Source organism: Haliotis rubra, unplaced genomic scaffold (assembly GCF_003918875.1).
Source record: "Haliotis rubra isolate DU_JTF1 unplaced genomic scaffold, ASM391887v1 Scf609, whole genome shotgun sequence".
Classification (NCBI taxonomy): Eukaryota; Metazoa; Mollusca; class Gastropoda; order Lepetellida; family Haliotidae; genus Haliotis; species Haliotis rubra.
The window spans coordinates 44,506-60,122 of record NW_025767312.1 but is presented as its reverse complement, the minus strand read 5'-3'; the positions used below and the strand labels follow the sequence as shown (position 1 = coordinate 60,122).

The 15,617-nt window shown below is 38.2% G+C and overlaps 1 protein-coding gene across 1 annotated transcript in view; it reads right to left on the bottom strand.

Moving 5' to 3' along the window:
- LOC124255759 overlaps positions 1–15,362 on the bottom strand; it is a gene marked incomplete at its 5' end in the record, with an annotated part of 83,765 nt that extends 68,403 nt beyond the window's left edge. Inside the window, one exon of the mRNA XM_046689670.1 lies at positions 15,313–15,362. Coding sequence (XP_046545626.1) covers positions 15,313–15,362 — 50 coding nt within the window. The remainder of the gene's footprint in view (positions 1–15,312) is intronic.
- Positions 15,363–15,617: the final 255 nt, after the last annotated feature.

Here is a 15,617-nt window from a genome sequence, read left to right as displayed (position 1 = left end):
GATACATAGAATTAAAATAATAAGTATACCAATAATACTTCCTTCACAAGGAATGTATAACAGTGGGGAACAATCCAACACAAAAATTAATTGGAAAAATTGCAAGAAATGGTAAATTACAGTATTTTTATCATTGCAGGCTGATATTACAGAACAGTTCAGTCAGTGGTCATAAATCTGGTAGAATTTAAATGAAATATTAACTTACCTATTTGTGTTAGCATTCAGGTGAAGATGGCCATTCTTCTTTTTCTTCTTCTTTGAAGTTATTTCTATATCAGTGCCTGTACTCTGACAACTGTTCATGAAGGAAACATTGTACTATCTGATAAAGGTATTCTGAAACCTTTGGTTATAAACCCAGAGGTCAAATGTTCTTACACTCTTAATTAATTCCATCAACCCTCAACTAGTTACCAGTTAGACACTGACACTGGGGATGGGTAGAGGAGGGAGGGGGGTCTTGGCATCTGAGGGAGGAAGTGGTGCAAAAACAGTTCACAGCCTAATTTGGTGGCATTTTACAGCAGCTGTGATTGGGTAATTGGGAATACACATTCATTTTGACATGACAGTAACTGCAAGAATTAAGAGCAAACACAAATGTTGTTCCCATTGGGTGATCAGTTTGGTTTAGGTGTCTCATGTATATATAGGAGTTTAATTAGCTACTAAAGTCGTGTGTGTGTGTGGAATTCTTTTACATCACTTTAATACTTTGTTAATATAATCTTGAAATAGAAATATTTAAGAGTGTTTTGCTACATAACATCAGAGACCATATAATATATTATATGGTCTCTGATAACATCAAGGTGAGATGAATATATTACATGTTACCTACTAGTATGTTAATACCGCCAACCATGCACAGTACATTTTTGGTGTATAACAAAGCATATCTGTTACACCAAACACATGCACACCTTTTACATGTTACCTCCCCCAATAAAGAAGATGCTTTCCTTACACTTGAATGCTATGTTATGTAGATGTACTATAAAAAACAGTCACATTTCATTGTTTTCAAATGAGTCCAGGTATACAATTATACAGTGTCATATCTGGGTTGTATTTCTCTTTTGCTGCAAACATTGTAATATGTATTGCAGAAAACAAACTCCAGTATTTGACAGATGATATTATGTACTATACTAGTATATCAAAGGTTGATTATAATCAATGAATTGCCATCATCTTTGGATATGAGTGTTTGTCTGTTTCTAGACTTGCTTGAACTGAATTGGTGAAAGTGGAATTGGTTAAAACTGTCTGTTAATGGCTGAATCAACTGAATAGAGACCAGCTTGAGTTAGCACTGACTGTGCAGACTTGCCATAAACATGTCACCAGATGCTTCCCTAATTGCTACTGAGTAGCTGTCTGTTCAGATCTGCTGCTGCTCACCAGATTGTTGAAACAAGAATTCCAAGGAGGAACTGACTCTATGAAAGGTGTGAGAACCTACTGTTTATTTGAGCAAGGTGGTTATCTCATATAGGACATTTTGTGGGAGAAATAATAATATTTGTGAAATAATTTGTAAATCTGTGAATGAATTTGGATGGGAATGTATATGGTTAGGTAATTTCTTAATTTTTGCAATGCATGTAAACAGATAATGTTGTCTTGATTTTAACCCATGTATACAATATGTTGAAAAGTTAAAGTGTGACCCATTAAGGTATTAAATATGAATTTGGATTAATATGTATACTATTGGACAAGTAAATTTAAGAAGGACTGTGGAGTAAGCTCTTACCTTGAAAAGTTTTGTTTGATAGACTGACATGTTAAGCAATCTAGTGATTTTGGTTGTTAAATTTGATAAAATGAATTAAAATATATTATATATGTGGGTTTTATCACTTGTTTGTCAAGAACAAAGCATTGAAGAAAAAACATGAATAATATACATGTAGTTATAAGTGTGCAGTTATAACTGAAGATGGGAAAGGTAATTATGAAAAGTAATGCTTGCCATTTCCTAACCTATCTAACAATCTTAATAGGTTATAGGAATATGCTTGAAGTATTGAGCTCTTAGATTGCAGCACAGGTCCGAAGTTTCTTATATTCCATGACTATCATGACCATTAACTTCCTCATGGCTAATGGTATGACATACCTATGATGCAGCTTCCAAAACAAAAACACTTTTGAGTAGTATTTCATTGATAAAATGAACAACAATGTCATGTACTGTGTACTCAATCACAACAATTAAGCAAAATTCTGGATGTTTTCTGTGGAAATAACATTCATTTCATTCTATACAATACAATATTTTAAATGCATACCATTCTAAAGCTGATTTCTTCAAAACTTACGTATTAAAGAACAATAAAAATAGAACAAGAACAAGACATTTATTCAGTATCAGAGGTCACATGGCCAAGAGTACAAAGCATTGGATCACCCATGTGCACAAGGACAGGTGGGACAAATGTTATTCCATCTTAATGCAGTGAAAATGTATAGCTTTTAAGATATGGCATGTTTTGGTATATAATGCACATAATAATTAATGAAACATTAGCAGACCAGCATTTGTGTATTTATTGCTTACTATATTTAAGATTCTTTTTTGTCAGATACCCTACAAGGCTAAATATATTTGGGTATGACATGAAGCAGCATAGTGGCACATATGTTACTGATATTGAATATCTTAAGATATTCGGTAAAAGTGTAGGTCCTGGATGTGATTTTAATTGTTTCTCTTGCAACATAGAAATCTATAAATTGTGAAAGAATAGTGATAATGAGTAGTTTGGACTGCTTGGTATTCTTCAATAAAATATTTGTTATGCAGATCAGGAGCAGGTATGTGGAAATATATGAGATATCCAACTTATATCCAGTGCAAATCATCAACCATAGGAATGGTCAGTAATAGATGGTAGAAAAACGCCTATAAATGGGTTCGGTCATAGAAATACCAGCACGTATATATGTCTAAAGTGAAATGGTGTGTGAGCATGCCCTTATGATTAAGGCACTTAAGAAGAAGAGCGAGTGAGTGAGTGAGTATGGTTTTATGTTACTTTTAGCAATATTCCAGCAATATCACAGCGAACCAGGGTCTTGGGTCTTCGGAGCCTTAACCACTAGGATACCCCACCTCGCCAGAAGAAGAAGAAATTATTTTCTCAAAGTGTCACATGCTGTGGTACAAATTGTATAGACATAGTATGATACATTAAAAAGAGCACCCAGCCAGTTGGCCTACGAGACACTAATTACTTGATGGTACAAATAAAATATAAAAGTGAATAAGATAGTTAAAACCACACACGCACGCACGCACGCACGCACACACACACAGTAGGTAGGTTGTGTCAAACACCGATAAATGTTTTAAGCAGCTATGAAGATATATGTGACCTGCATCTGCATACATAATGCAGCATATCCAATACAACAAAGAAACCATTCTCGTCCCCGCCCCCACCCATCCCACACCCAATTCACGGGGTCATTTTGTAAATATTTCACTCTCTCTGACTTGTTAAGTTATAATAAACCCATGCCATGCTGACAACCATTATTGGCATGAGTATATATTAAACATGCTATGCACACCCTCCCTCACCTTCAGTCTGAATGAATAGAACATAGCCGGTGTACAACCTCTCCCGTCTTTCATTCTGTGGGGGTTAGTTTATCTCCGATATACCCTTCCCGTCTTTCATTCTGTGTGGTGTAAGTTATATATCCGATATACCCTTCCCGTCTTTCATTCTGTGTGGCTTAGTTTTTTTATCCGATATACCGTTCCCGTCTTTCATTCTGTGGGGGTTAGTTTTATATCCGATAGACCCTTCCCGTCTTTCATTCTGTGTGGTGTAAGTTATATATCCGATATACCCTTCCCGCCTTCAATTCTGTATGGTGTAAGTTATATATCCGATATACCCTTCCCGCCTTCAATTCTGTATGGTGTAAGTTATATATCCGATAGACCCTTCCCGTCTTTCATTCTGTGAGGTGTAAGTTATATATCCGATATACCCTTCCCGTCTTTCATTCTGTGAGGTGTAAGTTATATATCCGACTGACCCTTCCCGCTTTTCATTCTTAGTGGTGTAAGGTATATATCCGACTGACCCTTCCCGCGTTTCATCCTGTGAGGTGTAAGTTATATATCCGATATACCCTTCCCGCCTTTTATTCTGTGAGGTGTTAGTTATATATCCGATATACCCTTCCCACCTTTTATTCTGTGAGGTGTAAGTTATATATCCGATATACCCTTCCCGTCTCTCATTCTGTGTGGGCTAGTTTTATATCCGATTTACCCTTCCCGCCTTTCATTCCATGTTGTGTAAATTATATATCCGATATATACCCTTCCCGCCTTTATTCTGTGAGGTGTAAGTTATATATCCGATATACCCTTCCGCCTTTTATTCTGTGAGGTGTAAGTTATATATCCGATATATACCCTTCCCGACTTTCATTCTGTGAGGTGTATGTTATATATCCGATATAACCTTCCCGCCTTTTATTCTGTGAGGTGTAAGTTATATATCCGATATACCCTTCCCGACTTTCATTCTGTGTGGTGTAAGTTATATATCCGATATATACCCTTCCCGACTTTCATTCTTTGAGATGTCGTATGATGACAATCAATGACTGTTTACCAACAACATCGCACACCTGTAATACTGCTTAAACAAATACATGCTCATGATATAGTCAGAATTGTACATTCGACTCTGCTTTTAGTAGAAATTACTTATCGACGTGGAAAAAGTTTGGCCTCTTCTATTAATATATCCGATATACGCCCTTCCCTCCTTTCATTCTCTGTGATGGAAGTTATATATCCGACACATAAGCCCCCTTGCCTTTCAGGTTGAATGATAATTACAATATTTTGTTTTCAACACTTTTATCTAAGGGATAGTTCATACTTGATGGGTTGTGAAGCTGATCTTTATGGAGAAGCATGTGCAACGTGAATGACCCACTCCCCTTACAATTTAATTACAAAGTAAGTGACATCCCCCATGCAGCATGTAAAGTACAAAATCAATGACCGCTAACCCCGGCCCCCACTATTCCCATAATGTTTTGAGCATCGTATTTAAAATTTGACACGTACAGAATTTCTCTTTCTTTCTGTCTCTCTCTCTGTCTCTGTGTCTCTGTGTCTCTGTCTCTCTCTCTCTGTCTCTCTCTCTCTCTCTCTGTCTCTCTGTCTCTCTCTCTCTCTCTCACTCACACACACACACACACACACACACACCACTCCCAGTATTTGTGTACAAAATTGATGTCCCTTCTACCTCCCCAGAACAAAGTGGGTGACCCCCCTAAAATCATCATCACCCCCAGCCATAAATTATGAACGGTCCCAAATGTGATTTGTTTGGCTTCAGCTTTGAGCCGTACCCAATACAGCTGAACCAATTTAAAGTAAAGGATTATGTATAAATGCAGCAAATTCGGTCACAAACACCTGAATACGGACATTTTTTCACAGTTACATAGCAAATTACGACAAAAATCAGAATTATTTCAGAACACAATGGGGTGTTTGAACTATTTCCATTGACGTGGCCGATTATATGATATTTATTACGTGATGTAAATTGATGCTTGCATTACAAAACAACACAGTTAATGAAAATGAAACGTCGTACACCATGAGAGGTTTGCTTGAGTGGGAATTGCCACACGATATAAACGATTGAATAACTGACGAGTACAAAAATAATTAGAAACTCTTAAGGTGCTTCCAACCTATATTGGAAAATTAAATGTTAGCTACATATTTGCAGAGGAATATGGAAATATGTAACTGATAATTTTCAGTGTCTCCTCACAAAAACATTAACTAAATCATATTCCGCGCATAGATCGCCTTAAGTTTTAGAGTTAACCGGGAGCAGTACTGCAGTAAATAGGGTTTTACGAAATTGTGGACTGTTTATCCCAGTTCTGGTCGTATCCCAGTTCTGGTCGCTACACACGAGAAGTATGAAGAAACCAATTGTGCATTTTCCATAACTGAATTTGTGGAAATGATGATGAAAACTGTCAATTCCAACATTCTTATAGCTTGCACGTTTATGTAAGAAATTTAATAGCTCACTACTAATGAACTGAGTGAACTAAACTCACTCACTAAACCTGCTGGTTCACATGTCAACCCTCTGGTACAAAAGTCATATTTCGTTTCCTGAGTGGAGACATTTTACATTTTGTAGAAAACCAGTGTATTGATACCTTAAAACAACACCGTTTTACCAACATCAAACATCAACTAAATTTGACAGAATTGTTTACTTAAGGTGTTCTGGCACTAACCCCTCGATTAGTTTACTTAAATAAGTAGTAATGTTGAACATGAAATCAGTGATTAGAGATCAATAGCAGTACAACTGCATCACAAAAGGTTATTCCCCGATTTTCCAATATAACCATTTCGTGGACGACGTCGATTTTGTATTTTTGTCGTAGATCATTCATGTATTTCTGCACGACGTCGTGGTCGACGTCGTCTTTTTTATGCGACGTCGTGGTCGACGTCGCCCACGACGTAGTTCTTTTTTTACGCGCCACGCGATGGCAATTATAGGACACCATACTAATCACTGATTTCATGTTCAACATTACTACTTATTTAAGTAAACCAATCAAGGGGTAAGTATGGTGTCCTATAATTGCCATCGCGTGGCGCGTAAAAAAAGAAGTACGTCGTGGGCGACGTCGCCCACGACGTCGCATAAAAAAGACGACGTCGCGCTTTGTAAAATATATTTTGGCTACAAAAATAACGGGCGACGTCGTGGGCGACGTCGTGGTCGACGTCGCAGGCGACGTCGGACTATATCGAGTGGTTATCGGCCTCTGAACGTGGCTGACCAAGGTTACGTCTAAAAGAAGAATCGTTAAACGAAACAGGATTTAAAACGCAAAAATGCTTCAGTCACTCCCGATAAACATTTCTGTCGACCCGAAAATGTTTTTACACCTATATCCAATCAAATACCACCCTAGAAGGCCACTGTTCATTGTATGTAAGGCATACCCATCTGCAAATGAAACGATCTCTTCCCCACACTCTAAACATAATCACCGCCACTATTGTTCGGTCCGGCATACCTCGGGCCGTCAAAAGCAGCTTAAACCTCACACATGTATCTTGAATTGCGTTTTAATTCACAGATTAGTATTACATCTACCTATATATCACTTTTCCAGCCCCTTTCTCTCTCCATTTTCACCCGTAAAGGTCCGGATTAGAAAGTGCCTTCAGTAACCCATGCTTGTCGTAACGGGGCGGGTGGTCAGACTCGCTGACTTGGTTGACATATGTCATCGGTTCCGAAATGCGCAGATCGATGTTCATGCTGTTGATCACTGGATTGTCTGGTTCATACTCGATTATTTACAGACCGCCGCCATATAGCTGGAATATTGCTGAGTGCGGCGTAAAACTAAACTCACTCACTCACTCACTCTCTATTTTCAACATAGCCTCAATCAAAAGTGTTAAGTTTCTGTTGGCCCCACTTGGCCGGAGCTGTCAAAAGCAACTTAAACCTCGCACATGTATCTTGAAGTCTCACAGATGAATCCTAGATTCTGTTTACATCCAATGAATATAGTTATATCTATCTAAATACCACTTTATAGACCCAGTTTTCTTTGTAACATCACAATGTGGCATTTAGGTAGATATAATTCTGATCTATGGATTTAAACACATTTCAAGATACATGTGAGGTTTAGTTGCTTTTAACCAAACAAAGTCGAGCCGAACAGACTGAACACTTTGATTGAGGCTATTTTGAGGGTTGGCAGAACAAGGGCTTCACTTTAACGGAGCAGTTACCTTTACATGTGGCATTTTGTAACATTTCAATGTGATATGTAGGTAGGTATAATACTAATCTATGGATTTAAGCACAATTAAAGATACACCTTTGAGGTGTTAGGTGCTTTAGACGACTCGAGCCAAGCCGGACCGAACGCTTGTGACACAGTGTGTTTGTTCAGAATATATAGAAATGAAGGCTGCACTTCGAGCAACGTGTTTGCTTAAAATACTACGCTTTGAGACTCTATAAAGAAGTATTTAGGTACTAGTAGATATAATACCATTTTGCCTTTCATGTGTACTAGCAAATTTAAGCATATGCATACGCGCTGGCTATCGGATTTGGGCTGGTGTTGTTTACGGTTTAGAATACAATGAAAACACATAAGAATGCGTGTTTGTGTAAATGTATACTTTCTTTGATCCTTTATAACATATTACAAAAGGTTGTGATTTAGTATATTTCTTTTTAACATATATAATCATGTCATAATTTCCCATATAACATGGGGAGCAAATTATTTCGAAGCCATTGAAAATGTCCATGCATCTTATTTTAAAAAGATTTCTTACAGAAGGTATATTTGCTTCCAATAAAGCCATACTTGGCGAAACAGGATGCTATAACATGCATATTGAGAGTCAAATGAGAGTTATTAGATACTGGATTAAACTTATAAGAATGCCTGATTATCGCTACCCCTATCAAAGCTGTCAAATATTGTTATCACTGGATAAATGTGGAAAGTATTCATGGGCTTCAGATGTGAGAAATATGTTATTTTCAAGCGAGTTTTCTCATGTTTGATTTAAGCAAAATGTTGGTGATATAAAAATGTTTTGTCAACATTTAAACAACGAATAAAAGATATATATTCAGAGTTGGTACGCATCAGTCAATTCATCGAGTTTTCTTAGTCATTATTCACAATGTAAATCGATGTTCGGACCTGCAAAATATGTCAGTGTTCTTAATGATAAGTCCCTTTTAAGAATTTTGCAAATTTGCAAATTTAAAATCTCTCTTCATGCCTTAAAAATACAACGTTTTAGAAAAGATAATAATACAGTATATTGGAAGATTTATCATGTTCTTATTGTTCTTCTGGTAAAACTGGAGACGAACGACACTTATTATTAGTCTGTAAGACTTTCTCTGCCTGCCGAAAGAAGTATTTAAAATGCACTAATGATGCACCACAAACGATATTCAATGTACTTAATTCTAATAATGCTGATATTATTAAATCTGTTGCCATTTTCATGAAACATTTGATGTCCATCCGTAAATCACATGTAAAATCAAAATTTAATGTCACGTGACCAATAGTTGTAATTGAGTAACTTCAATTGTACACTGGGCCACTGGGCCTTAACTACTGAATAAAGCCTGTGTGACTGTCTGTCTGTCTATCTGTCATTGTCCAGGTACTCCATCAATGTCGGGTGGTTATTTGCAAGCCTGAACTTCAAGGTATCTAGTCGTTCCTCCAAATCTCTGTACTTCTATTTGGGGACAGTCTTTGGCCGGCATTGTACTGAAGCATCTTTGCCTCGTTCAGTCCTTGTTCATCTTCCAGGAACTTGGCCATCTCGAATAGGGTGGGATGTTGTTTTACCACAACCTTCATGAGACAGCCATGCCAATTGCAACCCGGAGGTTGTTGTTTGTGCAGGGGCCGTCAGTATTTTGGTACAATCGAAAGATTCACTTTGACTTCGCTGTGTACAGGTCCGTGGTTGTGGTCTCCAGGTACTTGGGAAATTATGTCGTTCACTGTTAAGACTGATATGCAGTCGTTCTGAATGCATCTCCACGAGATCCATTTTCCCCTTTTCTTCTTGTTCACAATAAACATATAACCATTTACATATATGTATGTTCCACCACGAGAAGTATAAAGAAACCTATTGTGCATTTTCCATAACTGAATTTGTGGAAATGATGATGAAAACTATCAATTCCAACATTCTTATAGCTTGCACGTTTATGTAAGAAATTGAATAACTCATTACTAATGAACTGAGTGAACTAAACTCACTCACTAAACCCGCTGGTTCACATGTCAACCCTCTGGTACAAAAGTCATATTTCGTTTCCTGAGTGGAGACATTTTACATTTTGTAGAAAACCAGTGTTTTGATCCTTTAAAACAACACCGTTTTCACAACATCAAGCATCAACTAAATTTGACAGAATGTTTTACTTAAGGTATTCTGGCGCTTACCCCTCGATTGGTTTACTTAAATAAGTAGTAATGTTGAACATGAAATCAGTGATTAGAGATCAATAGAAGTACAACTGCACCACAAAAGGTTATTCCCCGATTTTCCAATAAAACAATTTCTAAACACGACGTCGCCCGCGACGTCGGCCTCGACGTCGTGGACGACGTCGATTTTGTATTTTTGTCGTAGATCATTCTTGTGTATTTCTGCACGACGTCGTGGTCGACGTCGTCTTTTTTATGCGACGTCGTGGGCGACGTCGCCCACGACGTAGTTCTTTTTTTACGCGCCACGCGATGGCAATTATAGGACACCATAGGTAAGCGCCAGAACACCTTAAGTAAAAAATTCTGTCAAATTTAGTTGATGCTTGATGTTGTGAAAACGGTGTTGTTTTAAAGGATCAAAACACTGGTTTTCTACAAAATGTAAAATGTCTCCACTCAGGACACGAAATATGACTTTTGTACCAGAGGGTTGACATGTGAACCAGCGGGTTTAGTGAGTGAGTTTAGTTCACTCAGTTCATTAGTAATGAGTTATTCAATTTCTTACATAAACGTGCAAGCTATAAGAATGTTGGAATTGACAGTTTTCATCATCATTTCCACAAATTCAGTTATGGAAAATGCACAATAGGTTTCTTTATACTTCTCGTGGTGGAACATACATATATGTAAATGGTTATATGTTTATTGTGAACAAGAAGAAAAGGGGAAAATGGATCTCGTGGAGATGCATTCAGAACGACTGCATATCAGTCTTAACAGTGAACGACATAATTTCCCAAGTACCTGGAGACCACAACCACGGACCTGTACACAGCGAAGTCAAAGTGAATCTTTCGATTGTACCAAAAATACTGACGGCCCCCCGCACAAACAACAACCTCCGGGGTTGCAATTGGCATGGCCGTCTCATGAAGGTTGTGGTAAAACAACATCCCACCCCTATTCGAGATGGCCAAGTTCCTGGAAGATGAACAAGGACTGAACGAGGCAAAGATGCTTCAGTACAATGCCGGCCAAAGACTGTCCCCAAATAGAAGTACAGAGATTTGGAGGAACGACTAGATACCTTGAAGTTCAGGCTTGCAAATAACCACCCGACATTGATGGAGTACCTGGACAATGACAGATAGACAGACAGACAGTCACACAGGCTTTATTCAGTAGTTAAGGCCCAGTGGCCCAGTGTACAATTGAAGTTACTCAATTACAACTATTGGTCACGTGACATTAAATTTTGATTTTACATGTGATTTACGGATGGACATCAAATGTTTCATGAAAATGGCAACAGATTTAATAATATCAGCATTATTAGAATTAAGTACATTGAATATCGTTTGTGGTGCATCATTAGTGCATTTTAAATACTTCTTTCGGCAGGCAGAGAAAGTCTTACAGACTAATAATAAGTGTCGTTCGTCTCCAGTTTTACCAGAAGAACAATAAGAACATGATAAATCTTCCAATATACTGTATTATTATCTTTTCTAAAACGTTGTATTTTTAAGGCATGAAGAGAGATTTTAAATTTACAAAAAAATTCTTAAAAGGGACTTATCATTAAGAACACTGACATATTTTGCAGGTCCGAACATCGATTTACATTGTGAATAATGACTAAGAAAACTCGATGAATTGACTGATGCGTACCAACTCTGAATATATATCTTTTATTCGTTGTTTAAATGTTGACAAAACATTTTTATATCACCAACATTTTGCTTAAATCAAACATGAGAAAACTCGCTTGAAAATAACATATTTCTCACATCTGAATCCCATGAATACTTTCCACATTTATCCAGTGATAACAATATTTGACAGCTTTGATAGGGGTAGCGATAATCAGGCATTCTTATAAGTTTAATCCAGTATCTAATAACTCTCATTTGACTCTCAATATGCATGTTATAGCATCCTGTTTCGCCAAGTATGGCTTTATTGGAAGCAAATATACCTTCTGTAAGAAATCTTTAAAATAAGATGCATGGACATTTTCAATGGCTTCGAAATAATTTGCTCCCCATGTTATATGGGAAATTATGACATGATTATATATGTTAAAAGAAATATACTAAATCACAACCTTTTGTAATATGTTATAAAGGATCAAAGAAAGTATACATTTACACAAACACACATTCTTATGTGTTTTCATTGTATTCTAAACCGTAAACAACACCAGCCCAAATCCGATAGCCAGCGTATGCATATGCTTAAATTTGCTAGTACACATGAAAGGCAAAATGGTATTATATCTACTAGTACCTAAATACTTCTTTATAGAGTCTCAAAGCGTAGTATTTTAAGCAAACACGTTGCTCGAAGTGCAGCCTTCATTTCTATATATTCTGAACAAACACACTGTGTCACAAGCGTTCGGTCCGGCTTGGCTCGAGTCGTCTAAAGCACCTAACACCTCAAAGGTGTATCTTTAATTGTGCTTAAATCCATAGATTAGTATTATACCTACCTACATATCACATTGAAATGTTACAAAATGCCACATGTAAAGGTAACTGCTCCGTTAAAATTGAAGCCCTTGTCTGCCAACCCTCAAAATAGCCTCAATCAAAAGTGTTCAGTCTGTTCGGCCCGACTTGGCCCGGGCTGTCAAAGCAACAACAAACCTCACACATGTATCTTGAAATGTGTTTAAATCCATAGATCAGTATTATATCTACCTAAATGCCACATTGTGATGTTACAAAGAAAACTGGGTCTATAAAGTGGTATTTAGATAGATATAACTATATTCATTGGATGTAAACAGAATCTAGGATTCATCTGTGAGACTTCAAGATACATGTGCGAGGTTTAAGTTGCTTTTGACAGCTCCGGCCAAGTAAATAACCAAACTTAACACTTTTGATTGAGGCTATGTTGAAAATAGAGAGTGAGTGAGTGAGTGAGTTTAGTTTTACGCCGCACTCAGCAATATTCCAGCTATATGGCGGCGGTCTGTAAATAATCGAGTATGAACCAGACAATCCAGTGATCAACAGCATGAACATCGATCTGCGCATTTCGGAACCGATGACATATGTCAACCAAGTCAGCGAGTCTGACCACCCGCTCCCGTTACGACAAGCATGGGTTACTGAAGGCACTTTCTAATCCGGACCTTTACGGGTGAAAATGGAGAGAAAGGGGCTGGAAAAGTGATATATAGGTAGATGTAATACTAATCTGTGAATTAAAACGCAATTCAAGATACATGTGTGAGGTTTAAGCTGCTTTTGACGGCCCGAGGTATGCCGGACCGAACAATAGTGGCGGTGATTATGTTTAGAGTGTGGGGAAGAGATCGTTTCATTTGCAGATGGGTATGCCTTACATACAATGAACAGTGGCCTTCTAGGGTGGTATTTGATTGGATATAGGTGTAAAAACATTTTCGGGTCGACAGAAATGTTTATCGGGAGTGACTGAAGCATTTTTGCGTTTTAAATCCTGTTTCGTTTAACGATTCTTCTTTTAGACGTAACCTTGGTCAGCCACGTTCAGAGGCCGATAACCACTCGATATAGTCCGACGTCGCCTGCGACGTCGACCACGACGTCGCTCACGACGTCGCCCACGACGTCGCCCGTTATTTTTGTAGCCAAAATATATTTTACAAAGCGCGACGTCGTCTTTTTTATGCGACGTCGTGGGCGACGTCGCCCACGACGTACTTCTTTTTTTACGCGCCACGCGATGGCAATTATAGGACACCATAGTAAACAGCATGGGGATACATAACGAAACATACCACTTATGTGATAACAACTCCCTGTTTATTGCATGCTGGGTATTGTGAGAGTGTACACATGTCGACGAAGCTCCCGAGATGGGTATTAGTCTAGAACAATCCCGAATGAAAATAGGGACCTTCTGTCACCCCCACAAGTCAAGATCGACTGTGCATGGCATATCAATCGGAAAAAAGTTTCGATGACTTTGAGACTAGTTTTGATCATGTCTTTGTTGCTTACCGAGTGTGGTGACGTGGGGACTAACCCCGGCCCCAAGTCTAACAGGCAGTCGACGCTCTCGCTAGAAGATACCGGTGCTGTAGGTATTAGTAAGGCCAAATACACTAACGATGATTTAACGATTGCTATAATGGACTTGAAATCTGACCTAAAGACCATTAATGATCATGTAGCAACATTGGATACGAAAGTTGACAAAATGGCGGCACAGGCAAGCGAGCAGAGGGAAGAAATTACCCAGCTCCGTTCTGATAATAAACTCATGTGTGACCAGATAAAGCAGCTAAATGATAGACTTGATGATTATGAGTCCCGTTCAAGGAGAAATAACTTGCTATTGAAGAAGAGAAGGGCAAGACTTGGGACAAATCTGAAAATAAAGTCAGGGCTTTTATCAGAGACAATCTGGATATAGCTGAAGCGGACGATATTCTTATCACAATAGCCCATCGTCTACGGAATGGACAACAATATCAACCGATCATCGTCAACTTTGTCCTCACAAGTGACAAGAATAATATTCTGTCTACATCCAGAAGGAAACTACGAGACTGGGAAACCCCGAGACGTGTTACAGAGGATCTCACACAGCGTGCACGAGAAGCTCGCCGATCGCTTGCACCATTGTATTCAGATGCTCTCAAAGCGGGATAGAAACCAAAGATCCGACATGATAAGTTACTCGTCGATGGGAAAGTGTTCATTCATGACAGAGAAAATAATAAGAATGTGTGTATCTCGGGTGGAAACCAACGATCTCATAATTCAAACGGAGCACACACTAAAACAGAAAGCCACGCCTCTTTGTTTACATCTGACAACGGAAGTGAAGGGGAGAGCACTCCAAGTAGAATCACGCGATCAACAACTTACCGAGACAAATGAGGATTAGGCCATGGCTCGTGTAGTATCCTTAGTTGGAATATCGAAGGATTATACAAACACGTGAGTTCTACGCTTAGTGACTTTAAACAATTCTGCTCTAGATATGACATAATTGGACTTTGTGAGACCTTTGCTAGAGATCCGAAGGATTTTGAGACATTACTGTCCGGTTTTCGTTCATACCATTATAGTAGACCAAAGCAAAAGTTGATGGGTCGATACAGTGGTGGTGTCTCTGTGTTCATTAAACAAGAACTTGTAGACTATATTAGAAGAACGTTTGCTCATTTTGAGGATTGTGTGGTCATACTGTTTGAAACATCTAAGCTTGGACTTGATAAAGACACTGGGATGATGTTTGTTTATATCTCACCTGAAACTTCCCCCATATATGCTGATAAGGACATGGAAGGAATCCAACGTCTGGAAGAGTATATTGTGACAATTAGCAAAACATATAACCAACACCATATATTAGTGGGAGGGGATTTTAATGCTAGAATGGGTAACTTTTTAGATTTTATTTCCAGTGACAAGTTGCAATATATTCACGATAACAGTGAGGATTACCCGTCTGATACTTTTAACATTCCAAGAAATACAAAGGATAACACAAGATACAACAAATATGGTGTTTCACTTGCAGATTTATGTTGTACCCATGGTCTCCATGCACTA